The sequence below is a fragment of the Lithobates pipiens genome, unplaced genomic scaffold, assembly GCF_037356315.1.
Source record: "Lithobates pipiens isolate NorthernLeopardFrog02 unplaced genomic scaffold, aLitPip1_a1.2 Scaffold_30, whole genome shotgun sequence".
Classification (NCBI taxonomy): Eukaryota; Metazoa; Chordata; class Amphibia; order Anura; family Ranidae; genus Lithobates; species Lithobates pipiens.
In genome coordinates, this window is record NW_027507791.1 from 95,449,002 (window position 1) to 95,466,958 (window position 17,957).

At 43.4% G+C, this 17,957-nt stretch overlaps 1 protein-coding gene across 1 annotated transcript; it reads left to right on the plus strand.

Moving 5' to 3' along the window:
* The first annotated feature begins 5,779 nt into the window (after positions 1 to 5,779).
* GPX2 (glutathione peroxidase 2) lies at positions 5,780 to 17,300 on the plus strand. Its single transcript, XM_077464647.1, has 2 exons — positions 5,780 to 6,070; positions 15,985 to 17,300. The coding sequence occupies exons 1-2, from the start codon at positions 5,849 to 5,851 to the stop codon at positions 16,336 to 16,338; spliced, it is 576 nt and encodes a 191-aa protein (XP_077320773.1). The 5' UTR covers positions 5,780 to 5,848; the 3' UTR covers positions 16,339 to 17,300.
* Positions 17,301 to 17,957: the final 657 nt, after the last annotated feature.

A 17,957-nucleotide genomic window follows, 5' to 3' on the forward strand; every position in this document is an offset into this window, starting at 1 on the left:
CCCATTTCGTGAGAATACTGCTCCAGTACCTCACTGTGGGCCCTGGTAAAAGGTGATTGGTCCCTTTGTGGTGACACTGGAAGGTTCATTGGCTGGCAGAACCATCACTTCTGGTTGGACTGCAAGCCGCAGTCCCAACACTACGCTGCCCTCTTACTTCAGGATAGGCCCTAACACAGCCTGGCAGCCTGATACCCCCGGGATAGGCCCAACCTCCGGCCTAGCAGCCCAGGGCGACAAAACGACACTTGTCCACCCAGACGGCGGTCCGGGTCGGCACACAATAGATCACATGACCTCCCCAAATATATAGGCTCTCCCAGCAGGCCAAAGGATTCAACAAAATCCCTGCTCATTGGCTGAGATACCCCATATACCCATAACCTGACCTTGAGTTGTCCTTCTCAATCTAATACCTCCAAGTGCCCAGCCACGTAATGGTAGAAGAGGAAAGTACAACCAGGCCAAGCCTAGGGTCAAATCAAAGGATTCTGAGCAATTAACTACAGTAGCTACTCCTGACAAAGAACTTAGTGAGGAGCTCCCTGACTAAACCTCAGGGTGCTACACAATTAAAGCAGTATTAAACCCAAAACCAAAAAGGATTCCCGTGTTTCCCCAAAAAATAAAACCGGGTCTTCTATTCATTTTGGCAACAAAAGACACAGTAGGGCTTATTTTCTAGTAGGTCTTACCATGTAATGTGCTGTCTTCTATCCCCCTCTCCCTCCCTGCCTGTCAGGAATTCCCAGTGTGAACCAAGTTAAAATGCTTGTAAAATCCCTTAATCAACTCTATTACAGTGTTATGTACAATGTGTGTATTTCTGTAATATAATTGTGACAAATACCTTCGGTACAGAGCCGCTCAGTGCCTAGCTGACCTCTCACTGCTCTCCTTCTCTTCTCCCAGCTGTCAGTGGGGTATCTCGGCCACCCCCTGCAGTGCTTGGAGCAGGGAAGAGAGCTCTGGCGGGTCACAGAAGCGCCGAACAGTGCTGTAACAAAAAGTTGTTTGCCACAATTACAGAAACACACACATTGTACATTATATACCACTGTAATGTGCTCCTGTATTAGTGAGATACAACTCTTGATGAATGAGAACAAGAGGCACAGCAGACAGCAGCATTGTCAGTCTGGGAGGAGGTTCGTGTTAAATGTATTAGCAGATTTAAATACACTAAACAAAGTGAAGCCAAACTCCAGCTCACACTTTATAATCAGTTACAGCAAACAGTATTTATTCCTTTTGGATAAAGGCTTTGCATGAATAAATAAAAGCTGATAATTTTAGTCAACCATGCCAGTGTTAAGTGGTTTGTCTCATCCATGAAAACTGATACATTCTAGTGGAGAGCTTGACCTTGTGAAAAACAGAATTGCTGGCTGGATCATTGATGAAACTAGAAGAAAAAAAGCCTACGGGCCAGTTCATACCACAATTTCTGCATTCCAAATACATGTCTGCATGCGCATTTTTGATTAATTATGTGTCTGGTATGTTTCTTTCCCTCATCTCAACTGAGGACACGTGCGTTCCAGTGGTTTTTTTTTAAGTGCTGTTCTGCATTTCAGATGGGAACATACAGAAAAAAATGCAACATGTTCTACTTTTGTTGACTGCATTGAAATGCACTGCACTGGTGTGAACTAGGACCATTGGAATCCATGTTAAACACAGTCCATGCATTTTTGATGCTAAACCAGCCCTCAAAAAGGAAACAAATGGTACTAAGAATTGCAAAAAAAAAAAAAAAAAAAGAAAGAAAATGGGACTTTACATGAGGCATGTCAATGTGTAAACTACTGCATAGAATATAAAATCTATCTGCATTGGTTTAGCATCTCAATCCCATAGGGTAATCCACGATTGTAATAAATAATGTATCAATATCATATTCAAAAAATATATACTTAGCAAATATATAACATATTTAATACAAGTAATCGATGGACATAAAATGATCTAATCAATACAGAATGAAAAAATATAATTCATATAAAATACAGAGATATAAATTAAATTCACATAACACATATACAAATAGTAGAGTAGCGGCGGGCTCCTGAAGAGCACGCGTTATGCGTTTTTCAAAGTTAAAAACTTTACTTAAACTGCAGTTTGGTTTAGGTATAATTGTCTAAATTGGGCCTCTGCATCAGTCTGACTGGCCTGTGAAATGTTCAGCCTGGCCACGAGGGGCACTGTCTCTTCTGGCAGGTGTGGAACTATGGTCTGGTCAGGTGCTTAAATTACTCTTTTTCTGAGCCAGATCAGTGGGAGTGGCCCTCTCGCTGTGCCCTCTGGGAGAGTGTATTTAAGATGCGGACGTCACGTGGTTCGGGGGTTCCGGTCCAGTATGATGTGCTGATTACATGGTTCTGGTCCTCCTGACCAGGCTCCAGGAAGGCTATGGCCTGGGGTGCGGATCCACCCAACTTTAATGTCTTGGAGCTGGCTAGCCCTAGGCAAGGAAACTAAAGGAGGATTCTGAGGTGGTTGGGTGCCGTCTCCGGTTCGGGAGAGACCCAGAGTACTTCGAGCATTCCAGGGGAGGACTCTTTAGAAGAACACCACGTACGGGTTGGTTTTCTTAACAAGAGCCTGGAAGGGCTGAAGTAACCGAGAGAATTCGGTCTTGTGGATATCGCCAAGCAGGCTGAAAGATCCAGGTATCCTACAAGTGTTCTGAAGCTTAGTTTCCCTACATGTTCTGCAACAACGTTGGTAATAAAGACTTTGTTCCTGAGTAAGCACCTTGTTGGCTGCTAGGCCTTGTGAGAGAGGGACTGTCCAACCTGAGTGCTCATCCAGCTGCGAATGGCTATTCTCTGGATGCAGTCAAAGTAAGCAAGTTCTTTAACGTTTTTTGTTTTTGACATTGAGACTACCTGAACTTCCTTTTCCAACCCTCTGATCTCAAGTTAAAAGACTGTTCAATGGTTTGAGTTTTGCAAATACAATCCCTTCAAGTGGATCTATTGTCAGTCTCAAGTTACTGGGCCATCTACCACGGGACATCCCCTAGACATGCAACAAAGAATGAAAGGTAATGCTGAGCCCAAAAATAACCAGCATCTCCTTCGGGTTTTAGTGCTACAGTAGCCACCAATATTAAAAATGCATCATTGGGCGAGCATGTCTCAGCACTCATATTTGAACACGCAATGCGTTTCATGGCGTTGTAGCCAACCATAGGAAGTAAAATGCATGGCAATTGCAGAAAAATCTGATAAATACCCAATAATATATAATGCCCTCTAGAGAGGGAAAGTGTCAAATGACAGCCTAATATTGACATGCCTAATGTAAAGTCCCATTTTCTTTCTTTTTTATGTAATACGTAGGGATGGCGGCATGTCACTGTTTTAACCTAGGTATGACATGCCACTTTTATCTTTATTGGAACTAAGAATTGGTAAGCAGCAGTATAAAATGCCTGCACTTGTGTTTAATACCGCTTTAAGGTTTTATCCTTTTCACTAGATGATGTAACTGCATCAGTAATATTATACATAGAAATACATACAAAGAAAAAATGATTGCAGTTTGTCCAACTACAGATATGAAAGTATGATGAAGATACCAGTCTAATCAGTTAAAGGTGAACTCAAGCAAGTAAACAGCTAAATCAGCAGATAAACAACCCCCTTAGACCCTGCTCACATCTAGCGATTTGGGATCGCAGGCGGAAGCTCTGAGATTCCAAATTCCCCTGCAATGCTGGAAATATGGAAAATTGTTATCAAATACTTACCGTAATTTTCCTTTCCTGGCCTATCCTCACGTCAGCACACAATGGGTCAATACCTTATCTGGCGCCCCACATGACCACCTTTTCCTAGTTGAATAAAAGATAGCCCCTCCCCCACTGACGTGTTCAATAATCTAGCCTGCGACAGGCCACTTGGGAGGGAGTCCTGTGCTGACATGAGGATAGGCCAGGAAAGGAAAATTACGGTATTTGATAACAATTTTCCGTATTGCTGGCCGTACCTCACGTCACACAATGGGATTTAACTAGCTGAATAAAATGGGTGGGAGAGAAAACACATGAAAAGAAACATTGACATTTGCAGAAAAGCTGCCCAAGACAAAAATGATTTATATGTCTTGTCCTAAACTTTGCAGAACTGCACGCCTAGCTTGTAAGGTCGAATGAAGGGCTAGTCATCTCTCATATACTCTTCACTGACATCCTGGCATAACTGCCCCAAAGGCTGCCACCCCTCAGTTCCAAGGAGCTTGCCCCTGTTCCTGAGCAGAAGGGTCCACTTCCTGCATGCCAATCTAATCACCCTGGTGAACCAATAGAAGAGGACTGAACCTGACGGCGAAATGAAAAGGATTGTCCACTTTCCTCATGTCTTTGATCTTTGCATGTACACTGTTAGCAACTTGTGCAAGGACCTGAAGTATTCCTGCTGTATACTCAGTAACTCCATGTGAATGCTGCCCCCATGTTTTCCTGGAAACTGGATACCACTTGAAGATGGACATAGTATCACTAAAAAAAGACACAAAAGGGATCTTTGCAGGAAAGTGCTGCAACCTCCAACATCCTTTCTGAAGCAACTGCTGTCAGAGGAACTAGTTTTACCATTAGGGGCCATTGGGATCCATGGCAAACACTGTTCATGAATTTTTGACTCAAAAAAAACAAAAACGCATTGGACTGCATCCAGTGTGAACCAGCCTTAAGTCAATTTTTTCAACCTGCGGGATTCATTAAAGGTATTAAAAGGCAAATACACTTGCACACCTGATGCTGGCGGGCCCCATCCACTCCTGGAAGTGCGTTGATTAAACATGCATCAGCCAGCTTCATTGGATAAAGTTTGGAGACCTTTACTGTAAATTGGTCTCATCACATCTCTCCCATTCTTCATCAATGAGCTTTTAACTCTGTCATTATGGGAAATATGTTTTCCTTTTCTTTGGAAATATCTGCATGCGTTTGCAATGGTTGGGCCTGCGTCTTGCCTGTTCCTTATCCATTGGCATTTGAGGCAATCCATGCCGATTAATGGCCAATGTTTGCTACAGGGCTGGGCAAGGCATTTTCTATTGCGCTCATGTAGACGCATGTGAGCCATTACCACGTGAGCTGCTTGAGGAGCATGAAAGCCACTCTGTGCGGGAATGTGAGGAATACATATTGTATTTACGTTTAGTTTTATGAGAGTACAGCCATCTCCCCCGCTGAGCTTTTGTGTTCTGACAGGAGGACGGCCCCCTCGCCAGAAAATACCGGTCAGTGCTCTCAGCCATTGGTTGGATGCCGATTGGCAGAACTTTTTTGGTCATGCCCCTTTGACAGAAGCCGGACATTCTCGTAGCTTCTGCTGGACTGGCTGCTGTAGACATGGGCTAAATGTTGGCCAGTTTCTATTAAACCAGCTGATATGTACGGCCCTTTACAGTTACCAACTATGTTGTATTATTGCCTATCAATCTGTACCATGTACATGCATATAGTAGAGCAGGATTTACTGTATATTAAACAGCAGAAAATGTACAAATGCCAAATATAGTTTTCTTCATCTGGTATAAATAATAGAGTTAATAATGAAGCAAGCATAACTAGCAAGCTGGAAACCTACAATGTATTCTGGTATCAGTGTCCAGGCCTTTGCATCTTTTATGAAGAAAAGTCATAGACTGACTTGACACAATGGCTTTATCTCCGAAATGTTCTGGTGTATCAGTGACACTCACATATCCACTTTCTGTGAAGTATATATTACACATTACCGTCAGTGACAGCTGGTCACATGATCTCCGAATAAAAGGCCTCAGACAAGTCTTCTTTCTAGACATTCTGCCAGTGTGGTCGTAGCCAAAGATGGCGTACATTGCTAAATCCTTCTACGACCTGCAAGCCACAAATCTCGAAGGGGAGAAGGTAGATTTCAATGTGTTTAGGGGAAGAGTAGTTTTGATAGAAAATGTTGCCTCACTTTGAGATACGACCGTCAGGGATTACACGCAGCTCAATGAGCTGCAGAACAGATATCCACGGCGGCTTGTTGTGATGGGATTTCCATGCAATCAGTTTGGCTACCAGGTACGTAATTTATATTACAGGTTTTAGATGGTTACATCATTCAAAAGGCATGTGTACCTCAAGATTAAATGTTCACGTTGGAGAAATCAGGTAAACATACAAAAAAAATCTTAATGATTTGTCTGTAAAATCTTCAGTTTATTGTCCATAATCAGAGTTCACCCATTATTGCTTGGGGCAATCAGATGAAGCCCTGCCATGGTGGCCTTCCACGGGGAAATTGAAGGCTTGTACTGGTCTTATCTGGAACAAACGTGCAGCCAGGGAAGGAAAGCCAGAATTTACAATATAATGACTTGTGGCTCAGTGATTAAGAAAGCATTGAAGAATTTGGATCAACTCAACACCAACGCATTTTCCAAAGTAGAGTTTAGTAATGGCAGCCTGTATATTTTCTTAGTTACATTTTTCTTATTTTTTAACTAGACTTAAAGTGACACTAAAAAATATCCTTATTCTCCAAAAACAATTCATACACATTCACTATTTAATGGCCCTCCAACCTGTTTGTCATGAAGTGTTTCTTACTGTGTCTTTCTGCCTCCTTCTAATGTCCTTCGTGAGCTTCCGAAACCTCTCCTTTACCCCTTCCGCTTTTTCTTATACAAGTAGTGCACTGCTCTATGCGCACTACACATCTCATAGTGCAGAGTGTATCTCAGGAACGAGCAAGAGTGGGCTCCTACATACAATGGGAACATGGAGAACGAACATAGCCACCCTCTAAGCCAGGGATATGCAATTAGCGGACCTCCAGCTGTTGCAGAACTACAAATCCCATGAGGCATAGCAACACTCTGACAGCCACAAGCATGACACCCAGAGGCAGAGGAATGATGGGACTTGTAGTTTTGCAACAGCCAGAGGTCCGCTAATTGCATATCCCTGCTCTAAGCTCTTGTACACACGGTCGGAAATTCTGACGGAAAATGTCCGATCGGACCGCGTTGTCGGATAATCCGACCGTGTGTGGGCACCATCAGACTTTTTCTGTCGGAATGTCCGACCAACAAAGTTTGAGAGCTGGATATAAAAATTTCCGACAACATGATCGTTTGTAGAGAATTCCGATCGGACAAAGTGCCACGCATGCTCAGATCAAATTACGAGACCAAAGCTATTGGCTACTAGCCTGAACTTAGTCCCGTCATAACGTACAGACGTCCGAACGATCCGAACGATCGGATTTTCCGACAGCTTTGTCCGACCGCGTGTATGCAACACTAGTTTTGGAAAAAAATCCGTTGGAAAAAATCAGTGGATTTTGTTGTCGGAATGTCCAACTGTGTGTACAAGGGCTAAGAGGAAGTTGGGTCACAGAAGCAAAAACAAAATAATTTGGATATTTGGAAGAGGCTGAGAGAAATAGAAGGGACTTTTGTAAGTTAAAGTGGGAGTAAACGCCCATGCATAATTTATACCTATAGGTAAGCACATAATGAGGCTTACCTATAGGTACTGTAAATATCTCTTAAAAGTGCACCTTTTAAGAGATATTTACTCTACATGCAGCCAGTGACGTCCCCGAGCATGCACTCTGAAGCCACCCGGGCCGTTCCATCAGAGTCCTGTGCTGTAAATGGCAGCTCCCACATACAGTGGCGTCATCACAGCTCTGGCCAGTCACACAGCCGGAAGTCCATGAAGCCGGAGGGAAGACTGAATGAAGATGGAAGCCTTGTCAGCGGTTACAGCTTGTCGCGGGAAGGCTTCGTTCTAAGGTAAGTTTCAAATAATGTGCTAGTATGCTGCATACTAGCACATTAGGGATTTACCTCACAGGTTCCAAATAAAACACACAGGTTTAGTACCGCTTTAAAGTATATGTGAATCCTTACCTTCTAAAACAACCCATCCAGTTTAAAATAGAAGTGCATAGATACATTTTTTTTATAGGTCATTACATGACCTTTGTTCTCGGCTGCATAAGGGGCTTACAGAGCTGGTGGTGGAGACTGCAGGGGGAGGGGGATTGGATGTCAGGAGGAGGCAGAGAAACAGAAGTACAGCAATACCTTGAATTACGAGTAACGCGGTATACAAACATTTTGAAAGACGAGCAACATTTTGTAAAAATTTTGACTTGATCTATGAGCGCTGACTTGATATACGAATAGTACAATCCATGTGGTAAAGCTGCTGGTGTATGCAGTACTGCATGTGGCCAGAGGTCTGGGGGCACTGGTGGGTGGCTCCCAGCGCTTTGTGGAGAACTCGGAGACACTCCCAGCTGGGTGGGGTGGGCATAATGTGTGTCAGAGCACCCAAAGGTGTCAACAGTTCCCGAGTGTCTCTGAGTTCTCCACAAAGCGCTGGGAGCCACATACAGTACTGTATACACTAGCGCCCCGCACCTCTGGCCACATACAGTACTGTATACACCAGCGCCCCCTCACCTCTGGCCACATATAGTATTGCATAAACCAGCCCCCCCCCACCTCTGGCCACATACAGTACTGTATACACTAGCACCCCCTCACCTCTGGCCACATACAGTACTGTATACACCAGAGCCCCCGCACCTCTGGCCACATACAGTACTGTATACACCAGCGCCCCCGCACCTCTGGTCACATACAGTACTGCATACACCAGCGCCCCCTCACCTCTGGCCACATACAGTACTGTATACACCAGAGCCCCCGCACCTCTGGCCACATACAGTACTGTATACACCAGCGCCCCCTCACCTCTGGCCACATACAGTACTGTATACACCAGCGCCCCCGCACCTCTGGTCACATACAGTACTGCATACACCAGCAGTGGTTGTGGAAGGTATCATCTGAGTTTCCATTATTTCCTATGGGGAAACTCGCTTTGATATATGAGTGCTTTGGATTACAAGTATGCTTCCGGAACAAATTATGCTTGTAATCCAAGGTATTATTGTACTCGATCTTCCCAGTGAAGAGCTGCCATTGAAAGCATGTCAGCACAAGTCTGACCACTGGAGTAAGGATAGGCTGTGCTCCCAAAAATAATTGAAAGAAAACTGACCATGCTGGGATTGATGTGCTTCCATGCCTGGCATTTTACATGTGAAATCAGAAAGCAGATATTTCACAATACAAGGAAAACAGGATACTTTTTCATACAATACATTGTACAACTGACACATATATATATAAAATGTTGGGGTAACATACACTTTTAAGACATTTAAGAATTTAAGAATACATACTTGAATGATTTTTTTTTCTATTTTAAACAGAGTTTAGTGTCACTTTAATGTTCCAATGATCCCTACTTGAAGTTCATTAACTACATCTTAGAAACTAGGATCATTTCCCAACTTGGTAGAATAAATTAGTCACTCATTCTGGACAAGACCACAACTTCCAACTTTTTGAGATGAGAATGAGGGACACCTATTAACAAAAGTAAGTAGATATAGGACACGCCCCCTGCCACACCCTCTTAAAGGATAAAAAGTGTACAAAAAAATATTCGTTAAACCCACAAGTGCTTTTTTTTAACGACTGCTTTTCCTTAAGGCCCCTTTCACACTGGGGTAGTGGGTGCGTTGGCGGTAAAGTTGCTATTCGCCCGCTAGCAGGGCTCTTTTACCCCCCCCCGCTATAGGCCCACCTCAAAGTGCTGCTGCAGCAGCACTATGCCGGCGGTATAGCCGCACTGCCCCAATGATTTCAATGGGTAGAAGTGGTTTAGGAGCAGTGTATACACCACTCTTTCACCGCTCCAAAGATGCTGCTAGCAGGACTTTTTTTAGCATCCTGCCAGCGCACCGCTCCAGTGTGAAAGCCCTCGGGGCTTTCACATTGGAGGGACAGCAACGGCTCTTTCAGGTCGCTTTGCAGGCGCTATTTTTAGCGTTATAGCGTCTGCAAAGCGCCCCAGTGTGAAAGGAGACTTATACTGGCTTTTGACACTTACAAATGCAGCAATTTATAAATTGGGAAAAAAGATTTAGCACTGTAAAACACATTTTGAAAGATAAATAGTGCATTTTATATAGATCAGACCAAAACAACGGACAAATAAGGAAGAAAGGGACAGAAGGACTTTGTTCCAAATCAGGGACAGTTGGGAGCTCTGCAAGACCTGTTTGTACAAGAAACTGATAGAATACCCAATTTACTTCCCAAATGGATGTTATTTTAATATGTACATCACATGCCAGTGCCACAGAAGTGTACATGTATAGTATATGTAGTTGCAGGGCACCGTGGCAAATTGGCCAAGCCCATATTCTCAGAATTTCTGATATCCACACATTATAAAACATAGAATCACAATGCAGAAAACATCATAAAACATGTGTAGATGACAGTTACTTGGCTGTCTTGCTGTACAAACAAACTCAGTACTTTTTAGGGCACTGACCTGGAACAAGCCTGCACATCACTTCTAATTTCATTCTGACTTTCTAATCTGCATGCTTGTTCCAGGTCAGTGACTGAAAAAGTATTAATGCCAGGTGTTTTAAAATGACAGGTTTTCCTTAGCATAGCATGGGCTTTTATGGTAGGGGCAGATTTATGTGGGCTAAAGAATGAGTACCACACAAAGTGCCATTTTTAGTGGTCAAGGTAAAGGTTAGGATATGGTTTCTTGTGACATTTTTTTTTTAACCACTTCAGCCCTGGAAGGATTTACCCCCTCAATGACCAGGTAATTTTTTGCGATACGGCACTGCGTCATTTTAACTGACAATTGCGCGATCGTGCAACGCTGTAACCAAACAAAATTGATGTCCTTTTTTCCCACAAATAGAGCTTACTTTTGGTGGTATTTGATCACCTCTGCAGTTTTTATTTTTTACGCTATAAACAAAAAAGATGGACAATTTTGAAAAAAAAAAAAATCAATACTTTTTACTTTCTGCTATAACACGTGTCCAAAAAATGAAAAAAATAACATATTTCTTCCTCAGTTTAGGCCAATATGTATTCTGCTACATATTTTTGGTAAAAAAAAAATTGCAATAAGTGTTTATTGATTGGTTTGTACAAAAGTCATAATGTCTACAAAATAGAAGATAGATATAGGGACTTTTAATTTTTTTTTTTATTGTTTATACTAGTAATGGGGTCGATCTGTGATTTTTAGCAGGACTGTGACATTGCGGCAGACAAATCTGACTCCAAGTGACACTTTTTGGGGACCAGTGATATTATTACAGTGATCAGTGATAAAATGCACTAATCAATGTATAAATGACACTGGCAGGGAAGGAGTTAACACTAGGGGGCAATCAAGGGGTTAACTGTGTTCCCTGAGTGGGGGATGGGCTTGCTGGGACAACACAGAGATTGCTGTTCCTGATCACTAGGAATATCAGATCTCTGGGTTGCTCCCTGTCAGAATGGGGCTCTGCCTTGTTTACTAAGGTAGATACCTGTTCTGCCTCTCTGTACTGAGATCACAGGTGGCCGGCCGGACCCGCGGGAGCGCTCCCGTGGCACGTGCCCACAATACCACATACATGGACCGACGTACAGGTACGTCTGTTTGCACAGCCAAGCCGCCTTGCCCCAGTATATATGCAGAAAAGTGTCAGCAAGTGGTTAATATTCCAACCAACTTTGTGGCTCTCTGCAGATGATATTTAAGAGCTGGCAAGAAAGTTGGTGCTGGAAGCCCTTTTCCAAATGCTGTGATCACAGGTCTGCAGATTCTGCTTTGATCAATGTCTGAATGGTGAAGTATCTCCACTCAGGGCCACCAGTACAACATATCATATTGGTACTGGCCCAGGGGGGAGAGGGGGCCACAAATGCCGTGCTCTCAGCTCAGTGCTCCCCTGTTTAACATACAGCCAGAGAAGCATGAAACAGTTGCGTTTTAGTCATAGGGTAGGCAGAGAATACCTCAGGTGCTCTAGCAGGAGGGGGTAAGGGCAGGGCCTGCAGCCTATGTATGCGTAGTTCAGGCCTCATGAAGAAGGGGTGGTGGAACACTGGACTTTTTGCCTTGGGTGCTAAAGGACCTTGTCCCGCCACTGAAATGTCTTATTGGTACTTGTTAGATGTGTCTTCTACCTTCCAGAATAAAGTATACATAATATACTCTAAATTGGAATCTGCAATAAAAGGTGGCCAAGTTAATAAAACTGTACCTCTTCTCCTATAAACACATACTCACCTTACATGAACAGATCTTGCTAAGGCCGGCCATACAGAGTTGAAATCTCAGCCGGTTCAGCAGGAACCAGCCGAGATTCGAACCATTAATGGGCAGGCTGAATGTACCAAGTTGATCGATCAATCAACTTGGGTGAAACCAGCCTGCCGGATTCCCCCATTAACACAGACAGTGTTGACAGGGGAATCAGCAATTGTCTTCTCCCGACGGAGATGGCTTCCCCCTGCCCACCGGGGAGAAGACAATTGCTGATTCCCCTGTCAACACTGTCTGTGTTCATGGGGGAATCGTGCAAATTTCGGAAAGAAATGTAGCCTTTCTAAGCATTTGCCATTTACCAATGGCCCAATATTTTAATGGACATTGTGGTTAACTGTAATATATTGTAATATATTGTTACTCATTTCTATTGCAAGGTGTGGTAACCTGGAAATGACTGGTAATCCAGTGCAAAATATATTAAAGTGGTTGTATACTCTTTTTTTTTTTTACTTTTACCTACAGGAAAGCCTATAATAAGGCTTACCTGTAGGTAAAAAAAATATCTCCTAAACCAGTACGGTTTAGGAGATATTCACCTCGGTATGCGCCGCTGACTGCAGCGGCGTATGCGCACAAGGGGATTCTCGTCTGAAAATCTGGCAGTGGCCGACCGGCCGGGATAAAATCTCCCGCACGCATGCGCGGGAGTGACGATATCGCGGCTCCGGCCACTCAAGGCGCCGGAGCCGCGATACCCGGAAGAAATGCAGAAGGAGCATGTCAGCTCCCTCGGCGTGGATCGGGCCAGATGTCGGGGCCTTGTTCTAAGGTAAGTATTTCATAATGAGCTAGTATGCGGTGCATACTAGCTCATTATCCCTTTTGCTTTGCAGGTGGTAAAAAAAATAAATAAAAAAAACATTAGCGGGTTTACTACCACTTTAAGGCTTGTCTCTGATGTCTTTGCATACAATATATTCTACAATCTCTGATGGGTCTATTTAACATATGTACTATTGTTTTTTATTCCTGATTCCAAATATCACTCCCTTCTGGCACATGGTTGTCTGTTTAAAATGCTCCTGCTTACATAGGGAACAATTGTTCTTTTAGCTGAATTTTTTTTTGCAGTTTAGTAGCTGCCTATGCAGGACAGATGCTGCACTGAAACACTGCGGATTATCAGTCCCTGGCACATACTGTCACAAAGAACACAGCCAATGTCACAAAGAATGCCAATACATTACTACATATGAAATGCAAATAGAATGAGCGGTATTAACCCCAATAACAACGTTTTAAGATATTATACATGACCAGTTCTTAGATGTGGTGGCTTTAGTTGCACCTGTTGATCTGAACAGTACGTCTCTTATTTTGCTGTCCAGTAACAGTATCAGAAAGGCCCTTTTCACACGGGCTTTCCAAGCAGGTCTGCCTGTCAGTTTTTCAGGTGGACCTGATTGGAACCTCCATTCACCCCTATGGGGCAGCGGATGTCAGTGGTGACATATCCCCTGACACCCTCTGCTGTGCGATCCTGTCCACCAAACACAGAGGGATGGTGGCCCTATTTTCTATCTGTCTGGCAGATCCGATCGGATAGGATCTGATGGAACCGGACAGGTGGTCCATTTTCCTCCGATCTCCCCATGGAGGACAGCGGGACTTTCACATGTTCGTCTCAGCTCAGTGAGAGGAGACGGACCTGTCATCCTCCTGCACAGCGGATCGATCGCCGCCGAGCAAGCGGAGTCTGTCAAACAGATCCGCCTAGTATGAAAGGACCCTTAGAGGGTTGAGACAAACCTGACAGGGATGCTTACAATGGTCAGCATGTATTAATGTATGTAAAATCGTTATCACAAGATGTAAGGCCCCATTCACACATGCGGAACTCTTCGTTTCCTCAGTTCGGTCACGTTTTTTCAAATTAAAAAGGGATGAAGTTTACATCAGTTTCTCATCCATTTTTACATCTGTCAGCTAGAGTCCTTAACCACTTTTGTCCCGGAGGCATTTTTTTTTAATGCAAAAATGGACTGTTTGTCTATTTATATCCGCTTTTTCGTCTAATCTGTTTTTTTTAACGGAAGAAAAATAGGGCTTTGATCAGTTCCAAATAACGGATGTTGACGGAAGCAGATGTAAACGGATGTAAATGGAAGATTATCTGTTTACATCTGTTTTTCTATAGGGATGCATTGATGTCCATCAACGGCTGGATGAAAAACGGACAAACGGTTTGCATGTGTAAAAGGGGCCTAACTGCTTAAAAAAGTGTTAAGCCGGCCATACATGGATCAAAATTCAGCCAGTTTAGCAGGAGCTGGCCAAATTTCGATCCATGTAGTAGAAGGCCGATTGTACCCAAGGCGATTCATTGCTTGACTTGGGTACCAGTTTGTCGAATTTTTGCCGTGCGATTACTGCCGGTAACTATAGCCGCTAGCAGTAATCATTGTGTTCTGCCAGCTGGGAAGGCCCCCTGTGCCCCCTCCAAGCCAGCAGAACACAATGTCAGTGTTGATGGGGGAATTGAGCAATTTACTCTCCTTACACCCATAGTGGAAGGAAAGAAAATCAAATCATCTACGTGCTGGCTTAGCTGGAATTCAGCTTCAATTTGTTAGTCCAGTCAATGTAAATCTGCTAGTGCATTACACTGTCCTCTCTCCAGACTGACAATGCTGCTGGTCAAAGGTCCTCTGTTCTTGCTCCATTGGAGTGGAAACCCTAAAAACTAGTTTTAACTTTAACATGCAGTTGGAGCAGCATTAAAAAAAAGGCACTTAAAGGAGAAGTATAGCCAAAGCTCGTTTGGTTGTACTTTCCTGTGGATCACAGGGGTGCAATTTGTTTTGCGCTCCCGTGTCTCGTTTTCAGCAGACAGCAGGCTGAAGTCTGCTTTCTGCTGACGTCATAGAAGTCAGTTCAGGCTCTGCGTCATCACGACCACAGAGTCGGGATCCGCCAGATCCCTGGACTGACACCCAGGTCAGCCTCTCGGTGAGCTGCTGAGAGCCTGAGCCAGCCGCTGCACCCCCCTCTACAGCCAAGCGCTCCAGTGATCGAGGAGGGGGCAGAGCAGAGAGCTGCAGACTGTCCCTCATAGCTCTCTGCTCTGCCCCCTCCTCGATCACTGGAGCGCTTGACTGAGCTGTGAGAACTGAGCGATCGGTGGTGTTCGATCTCTCGGTTCTCAGTGTAAAGTTGCCGGGGGACAGATACAGCATCGAACCGATGTTGTATCCACCTTAAAAAAAAAAAAACATAAACCCATACTTATCTTTTGAGCTGCATTTTTACTCCTCCATCCTCTACTCTCCCTTCCCCTGAATTGCAAAGGCAGCCAAATGGGGGTATACGTATGCTGCAATTACAGTGCTTTGAGGCATAGCAAAAATGAATTGCCTCTGTCCTGATCACCAAACACAGCCCATTTAAATGAATGGCGACACACAGCCACAATGTGCAATGAATGTGGTTGTGGCACAGTGGCGATGGCTTTTACCGGTATTAAGCAGGTGACATACCGCTTCCTCACTCCCTGTCAAATACCCTCTGAAAAACAGATCCACAACACAATGCTCTTCAGAAAAAAAGCAGCCAGCACATCTAAAGATTGGTAAGCTGCAATATATTACATTTTTGCTTTTGGGTTTAATATCTCTTTAAAAAACACTTTTACTAAAATATTTTTTTCCCAACCAGGATTTCATGAATCTTTTAATCCCTAAGTAGTTTAGGTATGTAAAGATAAAATAAAGCTATGATACTGAAATCTGAAAACAGGAATATAAATACTGTTCTTTTATTTGCAGGAAAACTGTAAAAATGAAGAGATTCTGAATTCCCTAAAATACGTTCGACCAGGTAACGGCTTTGAACCTGGTTTTACTGTGTTCCAAAAATGTGACGTCAACGGGAAAGATATTCATCCAGTCTTTGCTTACTTGAAGGACAAGCTTCCTGCACCTGATGATGAGCCGTCTTGCCTGATTTCTAGCCCCCGATATATCGTATGGAGCCCTGTACACAGGTCCGACATATCCTGGAACTTTGAGAAGTTTCTAATCGGCCCAGAAGGAGAACCGTTTAAGCGCTACAGTAAAAGCTTCCAAACCATTAACATAGAACCCGACATCCAGAGGCTCCTAAAACTTGCCACCAAATAAAGCCATTCATGACGTTTTCAGTCAGCAAATAAAATTGATCAGTTTTGCTTAATGGTTCTTACCAACATTTGTCTACTTAATCACCTTTAGCTCCACTTTGCACTTTCAGTATGTCCTATGGGGTAATGCAGAGGTGTCATAATGATGGGCCAGTTCATTCAAAAGGGTGTAGCATAGGGTGCACTCACACTGGCAGTTTTACCCGACCCTGGGAGTGATTCACCCCTTTGGTCTGGTTTTGTTTAGTGTGAGTTCTCTGAACCGTGACCAGGAACGGTACCATACCTGGCATAACTTGAAAGAGGTGGTCTCAGGCATGGTTCACTTATGGTCCGGTACGGCTTCAGAATGTGTGCAAACCATATGTGAGCAGAGACCTCTCCATCGATGACGGAGCACACAAGCAGAAATCACTCAAGGTGATGTTAGTGTCAGTTCGGTTCAACCATCTATAGTATGAGTGCCCCTCTAGTTACAGGTTTAAATCTGAAGAGCTGAATGGGCACAGCAGGTGTGCAGATAAAGCATTTCAAGTGCAGATAACTTACTAATAGAATCACAGGGAAACAAAATAAAATTATCGGGTGGTTTAAAGCCAGCCATAAACGGTTCAAATCTTGGCAGGTTCAGCAGGGACCAGCCAACATTCGAACCATGTATTGGCAGGCTAATTTTCCTTAACTCCCTCTCTTGTTTATCATTTGTCATTGGGACAATTTTGGCATGACATAAACTTTATTACTAACAGTTAGAAAACATCAGACATTAACATTGTGTGTTCAGCCTGCTTCTCTCCATTACTAGATACTGTTTTCATTGAAAAGCAACTTGTGTTCAGATGTTAGACTAATACTGGATGACTGTATTCTTTTAAATCATAATGGAAGGGTACAAGAATGTTGTATCAGGACAGTGTCTGAATACTGTTGTATTATAGCTAAATAAATGTCCATCAAACTGTGTCATATTTTTCTTTTTATAACTGAACTGATAATATTTCATACTTACACAAAAAAACAACTTACAATTCTGGTGTTTGCTTATACAGAAGTTTTCATGATATAAGCTGGTCATACATAGATAGATATTTGGTGGGTTCAGGGGGGGGGGGGGGGCTGTAGGTAAAAAAACACCCACCAGAACATGCCGCCGCTCAGGGCTGTACTTAGGCCATGGCCATTGCAAACAGTATATTTTCTGTCACATTTGGCGAGCCGTACTGCCACCAAAGGAGGATGAGGAGATGACATATCGCCTCTCAGCCATCTGTCAACCTGCTTTTCAGAGGGGCAGCAAGGGCTGACGTCTATGTGAATGGCTCTTACTGAATCGAGAAGCTGAGAAAAAACAGATACATACAGACACTTACTACATGTTTCAATAAAGCCGGATTCACACTGTTGCAGTGTTACTGCACAGACATTAAAGTGATTGTAAACCTCAGATATGAAATATTAACAAAGCACATACAGTATCTCACAAAAGTGTGTACACCCCTCATATTTTTGTAAATATTTTATTATATCTTTTTATGTGACAACATTGAAGAAATTACACTTTACTACAATGTAAAGTAGTGAGTGTACAGCTTGTATAACAGTGTACATTTGGTGTCCCCT